The sequence below is a fragment of the Haplochromis burtoni genome, unplaced genomic scaffold (genome assembly GCF_018398535.1).
Source record: "Haplochromis burtoni strain Fernald_Lab_line unplaced genomic scaffold, NCSU_Asbu1 Contig_1098, whole genome shotgun sequence".
Classification (NCBI taxonomy): Eukaryota; Metazoa; Chordata; class Actinopteri; order Cichliformes; family Cichlidae; genus Haplochromis; species Haplochromis burtoni.
In genome coordinates, this window is record NW_024583459.1 from 15,442 (window position 1) to 27,382 (window position 11,941).

The following is an 11,941-nucleotide window of genomic DNA, read 5'->3' on the forward strand; positions in this document are numbered from 1 at the left end:
TGATTGCTCTGCAAGGTTCCAGAATACATCGCTCAACGAGCATCTCCTGTCAGGACCTGATCTCACAAATACTCTTGTTGGAGTTCTGTGTCGTTTCAGGAAAGGACTTATAGCTGTCATGTGTGACGTGGAACGCATGTTTCACCAGTTTCATGTTGCCCCAAAAGATCAAGATTACCTCCGATTCCTATGGTGGGAGGATGGTAACATGGAAAGGTCCACATCAGTGTTTCGCATGAGAGTCCACTTGTTTGGTGCAGCATCTTCACCAGGATGCGCAAACTTTGAATTCAAGCATGTCGCTGCGCAAGGTGAAAATAAGTTCAGTGAAGCCACGGTGAAGTTCATGCAACGCAACTTCTACGTGGACGACGGTTTGGTGAGTGTGGATTCAGTGCAAGAAGCTATTCAACTTGTAAAGGAAGCTAGAGAACTGTGTGCCACGGGTAAGCTGCACCTGCACAAGTTCATTAGCAACAGCAAGGAAGTGATTGCTGCTATCCCAAAGGAAGAATGTGTAGCAGGAGCAACTGATCTGGATCTGGCACTAGGAGAGCCAAAGATAGAAAGAGCCTTAGGGGTCCAATGGTGTGTAAGCTCAGACACCTTTCAATTCAGAGTGATTGTAAAGAATAACCCCTTCACTAGAAGAGGAGTGCTCTCGACAGTGGCCTCAATATTCGACCCACTTGGATTCGTCGCTCCGTTCATTTTAGTTGGTAAGAAACTCCTCCAAAGAATGTGTCAGGAAAAGCTGGACTGGGACGAGCCGCTTCCAGAAGATCTCAAGCCTCAATGGGAAGCTTGGCTCAGAGACCTCCAGAACCTGTCCTCCATAAAGATATCACGTTGTTATGTCCCATCAACATCTGACCAAGTGAAGCAGTATGAGTTACACAGCTTTTCTGATGCCAGTGTAACCGGTTATGGTGTGTGCTCATACTTGAGAACAGTGACCAAGTTTGGAGAAGTACAGTGCACTCTTGTGATGGGTAAAGCAAGAGTCGCTCCTACTAAAGTGACAACCATCCCAAGATTGGAGCTTTCTGCGGCTGTAGTAGCTACGAGAGCAGCTGACTTTCTAAAGAGAGAATTGGAGATCCAAAATATTCAGGAGTACTACTGGACTGATTCCAAAGTTGTCCTTGGTTATATTAACAACGACGCAAGGCGCTTTCATGTATTTGTTGCTAACAGAATACAGAGAATCAGATCAAGTACAGAACCAAGTCAATGGCGATATGTTGCCTCTGAACAAAATCCTGCAGATCACGATTGTCTTCCAAGAAATCAATGGAAACTCGCCAAAGTCTTTGGAAGTCACTCCAGGAGCTGACGGCAGAGTCAGAAAAGTTAAGCTTCTCATCGGTGACTCTACTAGAGACAATAAGGGGAAGCACACAACTAAGACGATTTTAGAGAGACCCATACATAAGACTATACTTTTACTTGAAGCAGAGTAAAGACTCAACATAATGTTTATTGGTTAACCTTCGCTAAGTTCATTGTTGGGTCAAATTCCTTTAGGATCACACATGCTGTTGCGATAGTGTGATGGTGGGAGTGTAACAGTTGGTGAAATGTTAGTATTTGACCACTAGGCGAGCTCTTGTAATGATAATGTAATTAACAGCATTTATTTTGTATGTTTTATTTTTTGTTGAGCAGTAACATTTTCCTTTCTTTTTTGCCTACGCAGATTGAGTGTACAGTTATATTTGATACATGGAAAATAACCGGTTAATTTTGTAAGTATAAGGTAAGGGCAGAGGTACTTCCTGTTTTGGGAAGTAAGGTCAGAGAAGCTGCTCATGGTGACGGTCTAGCCGTGTGAATGTTAAAGAAGAAATAAGTCCTAAGTTCCAATTACACCGGTTTGTCTACTTGCAGGCCAAAGTGGTATGTTTGTTTATATTTTGTGAATTTTATATTGCAATATGTTTTAATGCTGAAATATATTTTCTTGTAATTTGTATTCACCAGTTCTACGGTGTACCTGTGTACGTTAAGAGAAGCACAGTAAACATCAGTAAGGAAGAACTCTCGTGTCTCTCGTGTATGTGTACAAGCCGGCATAACCTGTTTTTATTTAATGTAGTTTTCAGAGTTGAAGAGAAGCATAACTGAATGAAACACCCACACATGCACACGTGCGTGATGGCAGAAGGTTGGAGGATTTATAGTTACAAGTTTCTTGGCATCTGATTTGCAATGTGATCCTCGCAGAATCCGTACAGACTAAAGCACGTGTGTGTGTGTGTGTGTGTGTGTGTGTGGTGTGGTGTTGTGTGTGTGTGATGTGTGGTGTGTGTGTGTCGTGTGTGTGTTGTGTGTGTGCTGTGTGTCTGGACAGCTGACTCGACTTAGCTAGGGTTCTTGTCCGCAGAGATTTCAGAGAGAAATTGGAGAATCTGAACTTGCTGTCAGTGAACTTGGGAACGTCTCAATCAGAGAAACTCACACAGCAAAATTTGACACTGACAATATTCAGACAAGACACATTTGTCTGCAACAAACCACAAACCAGCTGGGGTGACGTTAAACAGTTCAAAAACAGCCATCAGCACTTCTGAATTGATTTAAGTAGATGACTGCAGAGCTTTGCTGTTCAGATCTTCAGGAGGTTCCAGCCATCCAATCATGACACACAGAAAGACAAAACATTACTAATAATATAAAAACTTCAAACAGCTGTGGTAAACAGTGAGCGACGGTTCTGCACACAGCAAACCGCGTCACGGAGGTAAGAGTCAGAAACTCTAACGGGAAAGTCAACGTTAGTGTGCAATGTCAGACATAGGCTAGCTCTGTACTCATGCATCACACAGTCTTCTAACTCTGTGCAATAGAAAAACAGTGAGTGAGACACTGAAATGATTCCATTCCAACAGAAGGCAGCTCGCTCACATATCGGAGCTCCCATCTGTCTCTCACATGAAGATTGTTCAGGTAGCTCCAAGTCTCAGGACACGACTGCAGTCTTTGTTTCTGTCATGTGGTCACTTTCTGTCCTCCATGTTTTGGATCAGTAGAAAGAGTGAGGTGAGCACCAACAGAAGGTGATCTGAAGACGAGCTCAGTATGGAAACCCTCTGTGTGTGTGTGTGTATTTGTTATTATTGCTGCAAATTGTGGTAAATTCAGACTGAATGACAGGCCCTACATTAGTCACATGACAATCACATGACAGTCAGCTGTTTCATATTGGTGCTCTGTGGTCACACGCTGTGCTTTTTAAAGTCGATATAGTTTAAATATTGCTCACTGATTTACAAAGACTTAAAGACACACACACACCTTAGACTGTTCTTTGGGGAACAGGTTGTTATGATGTTCAAGTTGGTATGATGTTTAAGTTCCCAAATAACTGAATAAATGTTTCTTTAAAATGAAATGTGGAACAGCACCCCCTGCTTGTAGGAGGCGTCTGCAGCTGTAGTCTGTCATTCACTTCCTGCTCAAAGACCAACAGAGCCAAGAGGGAGACAGGAAATACCAAACGTTACTGAGCATGTCCAACAGCATTCTGCAGGCTATGGTTACACACACACACACACACACACACACACACACACACACACACACACACACACACACACACACACACGCAGAGTTATCTGTGTTGTTGTTCCAGCAGGGTGTGATGATGTTGTGTCACACCGATAGAGAAAAGTCCTTCTGCTTTTAATGCATCTGTGGGTGTGTGCCCTCTGATAGTGTTAGTGTGAGCTGATTTATGTATTTTGTTCTCTGAGTCACTCAGACTTTCCTTTCCTTCCTTAAAGGTGTAAAAAAAAAAGTTTTTCAGATAAACGGGATTCGATTGTGGACAAAGGAAAGCCTTTGAGAAGCTCAGTCAGCTTGATAAAATCTCCTTTTTCCTTTTCTGCAGCTGAATGTTTTCCAGGGAAGTTTATGAAATATTCTGGATTCACAGGCTGAAGATTTGTGCTGGAAAACTGCTTGTTGTCGATGTGAACACAAAATCAGAATGTCATCTGCATATAAACAGACTTTTTTGATCCATGTTAGACGTCACGAATCAGGTCCTCATACTGCTGTGAACTCCGGCCTTATGCATTAACAGTGAGGTTTCACTGCCACCATTAGGACCAGAACACGATCAAACAGTGTGGGGACTTAAGAACTTCTCTGGATGTCAGGTTTAATGAAGACCTCTTAGTTAGGCAGGCATTCAAATGACATAATCTTTTATGGATGGAAAACCAATATGCCAAAAAAACAGACACATTGGCAGCTAGGAAACCGACTTGAACTCTGGAAAATTACAAAACAGGAGGTACGATAAGCAGGAAACAAGATGATGTGACAATGGACTAAGGCAAACTGAGGGAATAAATACAAGAGCTGATGAGGGCCAAGGAGAGACACCTGGGAATACACACAGCTAAATCTAACAACAGGACAGGAGCTAAAGAATAACAAAGTCTGGACAGAGGTCAGATTTAATCTATCGTGAATTATGTTTATTACTATTAGTCTTAATGGGTTTTTTACTTAAAATGGTCACTGTGAATGTAAAGTGATGTAAAGTGGTCTCTGATGCCATCTTGTGGTGAATCAAAACATTACTGTCTGTCAGTCTGTGTGTGGCGCCGGCTATCACCAGAACAAGAGGTTGAATGACATGTCACTGATGGACACACAAACATTCACACAAACACACAAACACATGCACACATTGACAAACAAAGACATATAAATGCACACACACACTTTCAGGTTAAGTCAGAGGACGCAGCTACAGCAGCTCTCACTGTAAGCCTGGTTTTGTGCCATCATCAGATTTTCTGTGGTTACATTTTACCTATTGTGCTTTCATGTGTTTGTATGTTCATTAATGTGCATGTGTGTGTGTGTGTTTTGTGTTTCCACAGCAGTGGCACTTTTAATGAGAGTTAATGTTTTGAGCTGGTTAACGAAGCGTTAAATGTGTTTGTTCTGATTGATGTTAGTGAAAGTTATTACATTTATTTTAAATCTGTTATTTTTACATGCGATGAAACAACATTTTAACACAGGTGTTACTTAGTGTTTGAGGTAATAATGAATTCTTTGGACTGATTCAAAGTGTGTGTGAGCGTCTCTATTAAGCTTCCTGTAGCCTAATATTTGTGGGAACCAGCAGAGTCACTGAGCTGACAGACGAGCTGGGAGACATGCAGTTTCTCTGCTGAGTCTACTGTAAAATATAGTCAATCATCAGTGTGATCAATAGTGATGATTATATTCACTGAAAGAAGTTTTTATAACATGCTACATGTCGGAGTCACGGTGGATGAGTTTATATCCAACTAAAATACAAAACAATGTAGGGGTTCAATGAGAGGTGAAGAGGGTATGAAAGAAAATCATGTAGAAACACTGAAAGGAAGTGTGTGTGTGTGTGTGTGTGTGTGTGTGTGTGTGTGTTGGAATGAGCCAGGTCATCGTACTCACTGTAATTTTACACCCAAGGGTTAAATTGATGACTCCCAACAGCTGCTGGTGCCATAGTAACGCAAGGGTGGGGTCAACACCAGCAACACTGAAAACATGAAAGCTCAAGTGAAGTATAGTGAGATACTGCATTCTGATTTAATGTTGTAGTTTTGATTCAGCTTTACTTATGACCACCACATGACGGCAAGAAGTTCCGGCCCAAGGTAAAGACTCTAAAATATGAGAGAAAGTGTTGAGCCCATCGCTGTGTACAACATTTAAACGCTCCAGGCAGGAAGGTAGAACGTACTTTTAATAGTCACGTCATTTAAGATTACCAGTGAACTTTCTGATTGATTCTCGTAATTATTCACACTTTATTCACAGTCACATTTTTCTTGTGGTTCTTGTTTGACTTAGTTCGCTTTTAGTTAGTTTCACCGTGACATCATGGTGCTCCTTTCTAATGAAGGGCTTAAATCCCCTGCATTTTCTTTCCCTACAGGTGACAGGTGAACTAGGGAAGTTCAGGAGATTCTGCATGATGCCAACATGGCACCTCTTTTGCCCCCTATTGGTTCAGAGATTTTTAAACGATTCACACCAGCATCACTGGAGGAAATCCAACGGCGCCATGAAGCTGAAGAAAAGGAATGTCAGATAAGAAAGGAGAACAACACTGAGGTATATAATATACTGACTGATCAGCTAAGGATAAGTAATCAGGACTCTGAAAACATATAATCCATACTCTGGCTGTGCCACAGATTGCAGAGGAAGATCTTCCTAAACCAGCCAGTGACCTGGAAGCCGGAAAACCTCTTCCCCTTATATATGGAGACCCACCTCCTGAGTTTCTCAACACCCCATTGGAGGAGTTGGATCCTTTCTACCAGTCGAAGAAGGTGTTTTTGTTTAAAGAAATATATGTTTGAACATAAGGATGTCCATAAGTGTACAACACATTTCTGTAATTGTATTATCATATCTACGGCCATATGTTCTGAGCCCTCAGGTGAAGAGAGAAGCTGAACTGCCAACTGATCACCAATTGGTGGTGAGTTGGATCAGGTAGCAGGGGCAGATGCCAGACACACCTGGCACACCCAAATATATCATGGGGGTGTGCTGGAAATGTTCTACACCTTCATTGATTAGGCTGTTGCAAGGAGATGCAGCTGCAAAGCGGTTGATACCTCTCGTGATCCCTAATCAACATCGTGGACACCAGAGGGGAATAGAGCCACTGGGCCATTGGGCTTGGTTAGCCTGTGGGACTCCACAGGCAGCTGACAGGTACCGACAGGCCAAGGGGAACTCAGGCTATAGTTGAAGCAAAATCTCACAAGGGGAAAGAGGTGCTCGAATTAAACTGTTTATAGCAGGGTGGGTTGTTGCTTACTTCAGCTGAGTTGGTCATAGAAAGGAATACTTTGAGGGCATCCTGAATCCTATTGGCATAGCTTCTGTAGAGCTAGCAGAGTCTGAGAACAAGGGAAGGAATTGGGCTTAATTAGCCTATTACTAGAGGTGAGTCACTGACACAGTTAAGCAGTTCCTTGGAGGCCTGGCTCATAGGGTGGATTAGGTTCACCATGAGTTTCTAAAAGCCCTGGATGTTGTAGGGCAGTCACGCTAATGGTAAAAACACAGCCCTTTTCTGCGGTGCCGAGGTGCCACGTTCCCAGCCACCATTGATGAGTTTGAGGCCCCCGGGAGAATTGGTGGGGAGATGTCGTCAGTAAGTCGGGAACTATCGCCTGGATGCTGAAGCTCCTGGTAGCCAGGAGAATGCGATCTGCTTCTTCTGCAAGTGAGTGGTAAACCTTCGCAGCCAGCAGTGCTCTCACTGTCAACGTAAATGAAGACAGAAAACCAAACAGCAGTGACTGAAGTTGGAGGACGAATGCAATTTTTTTTCCACACAAAGAGGGTTCCCGATGGTTAGGAACAAATGTAATCACATGGCAGGATGCTGTTAATGGACCAATTTTCAGTCAGGAGAACAACTGCAATAGAAGGTTAGTCATTAACATACTGCTGCATGGGCTGGGCTGTAGTTACATTGTAAGGTTTTAAAAACTGAGCTTAAAAAATGAATAGTAATGGTAAAATCCGAGAGAGGCCGACAGTGATCACTGACTGTTTCAGATTAAATAAAACAAGATACAAAGAGAACACGCTAAAAACACAACAGCCTTAATAAATGCAGAGTAGTTTGGACCCAGAAGCAGGATTCATCAGGTCATCACTTAATGATCGGATATTCCACCTGCTGTGAATGGTTTAATGCAGTACAGTTGTTATTATTATCACTCGTCACATCCTGTTTATGACAGTTAAAATAAATAACATTCATAAGAAAATTGTCTGTGTAAACTGTCTGCGGTGTTTATTAGGCCGATGCTACTGTACTTTAATGTAATTGATAAGGATAGTACTCCAAGAGCCATATATTTTATGAGGTGGTACTCATTGTGAAAAGCTTGAGTAGTAAGGCATTCCTAGTTGACAGACCTGCAGCACAATGTGGAGCTCTGGGATGGTTCCTCTGGATTGGCAGACTGGGAAGGTGGTCCCCATCATTATGAAAGAGAACTGGAGGGTGGATGCTCCACCTATACAGCGTCTTGAGTTTTCCTGGAATTGTTTATGTCAGGGTACCAGAGACAAGAGTTCATTTGTTACTAGAACACTGGATTCAGGAGGAGCAGTTTTTGTCATGGTTGAAACAATGGACCAGTTCTTTATCCTCTCGAGGATGTTTGAGGTTGTGTGGGACTTTACCCAACCAGTCTACATGTTATCATTTGATACTGATGGTGAGAAACACCATACCACCTGTCTGCCTGTCACCTGTGTCTCACCTGTCTGTCTCTCTGCAGACCTTCATTGTGCTCAGTAAAGGAAACGTGATCTACAGGTTTAATGCTGAGCCCGCCTGTTACCTGCTGAGTCCATTCAACCCACTCAGGATCTTAGCCATCAAGGTCCTCATTCATTCATATCCTTTACGATAGTTTACACCCTACCTGCATAATGTCACAGTATGCCTTTATGACAACAGGATGACATTTTTTTTCTTACAAATAAAACTTTATTCAGTCTGTTCATTATGGTAACGATTCTGACCAACTGTGCGTTTATGACGATGAGTGACCCACCAGCATGGAGCAAGACAGCTGAGTGGCTCACGCACACACACCCCACAGCACACACACACACACACACACACACACACACACACACACACAACACACACACACACACACACACACACCTCTCTCTCTCTCTCTCTCTCTCTCTCTCTCTCTCTCTCTATNCATCACATTTCTTTTGTGTGGGTTTTTCATGTTTTGTGGCTGTCTTAGACCCTGGAGTATAATCGTGGGTGGGTCTCTGCAGATGTCTCTACACAGCAAATCCACGTGACATGTTTATCAGTGAGCACAGAGATTCTCAGAAAGCTGAGAGAAAGATCCTGCAACAGCTGGAAAAAGTGCTCTGAGGGAAATGTTTTGGAAAAAACTCTTGGACTACCCACGTTCCCTCTTTTGACTTCTTGTATTCCAGCAGCAATTCTTAGTCTCAGCAGCTTTGGTCATTTGGTTGTTTAGTTCGCCCCAGGCACGTGGTTACAGTACCATGTTGAAGTCACATGACACATAAAAACAATAATCAAACATTAAACTAACTGAATCAAAGTTTCTTTGATTTAAATCATAATTAAGTGTCACAGCTCTCCTTTACTTTCCTCGTTTCACTCTGCAACCTGATTTCTGCTGGAAGAATATATGTAAGAAACAAATCCTGATCATATTGTAAAACTTCAGCAGAGGAAATCCTGTTTAATCGTGAAAGTAAGAGCATGCATATATGTGAAGGCAACTCTTAGTTTGCTACAAAGCACAAGGACTGGGTGCTGAAGGTCACTTGGTCTGATGAGTACAGGTTTACCTTGTTCCAGAGTGATGGAGACATGAGAGTAAGAAAACAAGTGGGTGACGTGATGCATCCATCATGTACACAATATCACTAGTACCTGCTATACAAGCCAACCTGATCAGCTGAGTGAGATGGTCAGGTGATGAGAGGTGAAATGTCCTCACAAAACTGTCACTTTCTTTCCAAACTCCACCATGACCTGGATGACCCATACCTACACAGACATATGTAATGGTCAGAAATCCAGTGTTAAGTCCAGTTGGGGATTTTGCTGTGCTGCTATAATACCCTGCTGATATGAGTTTTATGTTTTTTATTTTCTCTGTTTCCTTGTTGAACAGATATGTGTTCACAGGCATCTACACATTTGAAGCATCTATCAAAGTTTTGTCTCGAGGATTCTGCATCGGAGACTTCACCTTCCTCAGAGACCCGTGGAATTGGCTGGACTTCATGGTCATCAGCATGGCGTAATAATCAATCATACACTTGATGTATTAATCAGACAGCATACGGTTCATAAAATAACTGGCTTTGTAAACGGTGCTTTTTTATTAAGATGTCATTTTATTTCATTTTATTTGGCAAAATGAAAAAAAGAAGCCTCAGAAGCAGCTTTAACTGTAAAAGCAAAATATTTTATTTTAGATGGAAGCTATTTATATTCCATCTTCATAGTTAAATTTCAAACAACATTTAGTAATTAAAGGAAGATCAGAATCAGAATCAGAATCAGAAAGGGTTTATTGCCAGATGTTGAGCAGGTTTACAACATTAGGAAATTGCTGATGATGATGCTGTGATGATGCAAGTGACGATGATTAGAATGATTAAAAAGGTGAAAAAAATTATGAAAATAGTGACGATGATAAGAGATGAAGGTGTTGATGATGTGTCTATTCCAGATATTTGACGGAATTTGTGGATTTGGGAAATGTGTCGGCATTGAGGACATTCCGAGTTCTTCGAGCTCTTAAAACGATTACCGTCATCCCTGGTCAGTGTGTGTGTACATGACTGGATTTTGGATGTTAAGTGCACCTAAAAAACAAAAAACGTGTTTAACCACCAAACAAACCAGCGATTTTCGTCTCCCTGTAGTGATGACTTTGATGTTTGTGATTAGACTTTAACACCCATCCAATCCGCAGGTCTGAAAACAATTGTTGGAGCTCTCATCCAATCAGTGAAGAAGCTTGCTGATGTCATGATTCTGACAGTTTTCTGCCTCAGTGTCTTCGCTCTGATTGGTCTTCAGCTCTTCATGGGAAACCTGAGGCAAAAATGTGTCCTGATGCCACCACCATTTCTTAGAAACCACACGTCAGACAGTAATCTTAACACCAGTTTCTATGGCAATGACACTTACAGCAACAACACGGGAAGCAGTAACTTTGACTTCTACGAGTACATCAACAACCCAGGTAGGAATACTTTAAGGGTTAGGATTAAGCTTCTCTGAAGAACATAGCTGTAACCCCAGTCTGTCTGTCACAGAGAACCATTACTACTATCCTGGTCATGCTGATGCTCTGCTGTGTGGAAACAGCTCTGATGCTGGGTATGTCAACATAATGATACAAATAATAGTAAATGGCAATAATAGTAATGTTAACATGAGCACAGATGATGACAACAATGTGTCCAGGGTCTGTCCGGATGGTTACATCTGTATGAAGGCAGGGAGAAACCCAAACTACGGCTACACCAGCTACGACACTTTCGGTTGGGCGTTCCTGGCTCTTTTCAGACTCATGACTCAGGACTTCTGGGAAAATCTGTTCCAGCTGGTCAGTAACTCGCTGGTCCACTATAGGCTGTTTCCACAAACTGTAAAAATGGACACATCCTCCATGTAGAAAAAGCTGCATACTTTCCAATCAATCAGGAGCCATTTGGTCTCTGTGAGAAAGTAAACCGACTACTTAACTGGCTTTTGAGTTCACTAAACTCTTTCCTAATGAAAACTGATGTTTGGATAGAAGCAGTTCACACCAGTTATCTCAAGTCACTTGAAAATCGACACCCTACAATATTAGAGAGCACTCTAACAGCAAAATGCTCTATTAGGATGGTGTTATGGCATTTAAGATAAGATGGGACCTGATTGTTTAAGACCTTGTATGTGAGGAGCAGGATTTTAAATTCATAATAAATTTAACCCTCTCAGGCTCAAATTAAACTTTTTGTTGCTAATGCACAACCAAGTCCTGCAGTGGTACTTCTGAGTAAAAAAAACTCATAAAATATGTATGTGGGGTAATCAGGTTGTTAGTTTTTAACTGTTGCAAATCGGCAATGCCTGCCTTGAGAGGGTAAACAGGGAGCTAATGAAGAGAAGCCAGTATGAGGGAAATCAGCTCTCTTTATCAATATAATGTGTCTGTGTGTGTGTGTGTGTTTATTGTAGGTTTATTCATTTGTAAGGAACCCCATTAGCCTCCACAACAGTGGTTTCATGTCTTCCTGGGGCCCAAACCATCGAATACAATCAAATTTAAATGTCTGTGTGTGTGTGCGTGTCTGTGTGTGTGTGTGTGTGTGTGTGTGTGTG

At 42.0% G+C, this 11,941-nt stretch overlaps 1 protein-coding gene across 4 annotated transcripts in view; it reads left to right on the plus strand.

Annotated features, from left to right (window-relative positions):
• Positions 1 to 1,778: 1,778 nt before the first annotated feature.
• The window catches only part of LOC102298427 (sodium channel protein type 4 subunit alpha B), a gene marked incomplete at its 3' end in the record, with an annotated part of 16,368 nt that continues 6,205 nt past the window's right edge, over positions 1,779 to 11,941 (plus strand). Inside the window, 10 exon segments of one of the 4 annotated variants that reach the window (XM_042216534.1) lie at positions 1,779 to 1,899; positions 5,948 to 6,126; positions 6,210 to 6,347; positions 8,328 to 8,446; positions 8,539 to 8,628; positions 9,729 to 9,857; positions 10,293 to 10,384; positions 10,539 to 10,811; positions 10,885 to 10,948; positions 11,036 to 11,177. In XM_042216534.1, coding sequence (XP_042072468.1) covers positions 5,995 to 6,126; positions 6,210 to 6,347; positions 8,328 to 8,446; positions 8,539 to 8,628; positions 9,729 to 9,857; positions 10,293 to 10,384; positions 10,539 to 10,811; positions 10,885 to 10,948; positions 11,036 to 11,177 — 1,179 coding nt within the window. 4 annotated transcript variants of the gene reach the window in all.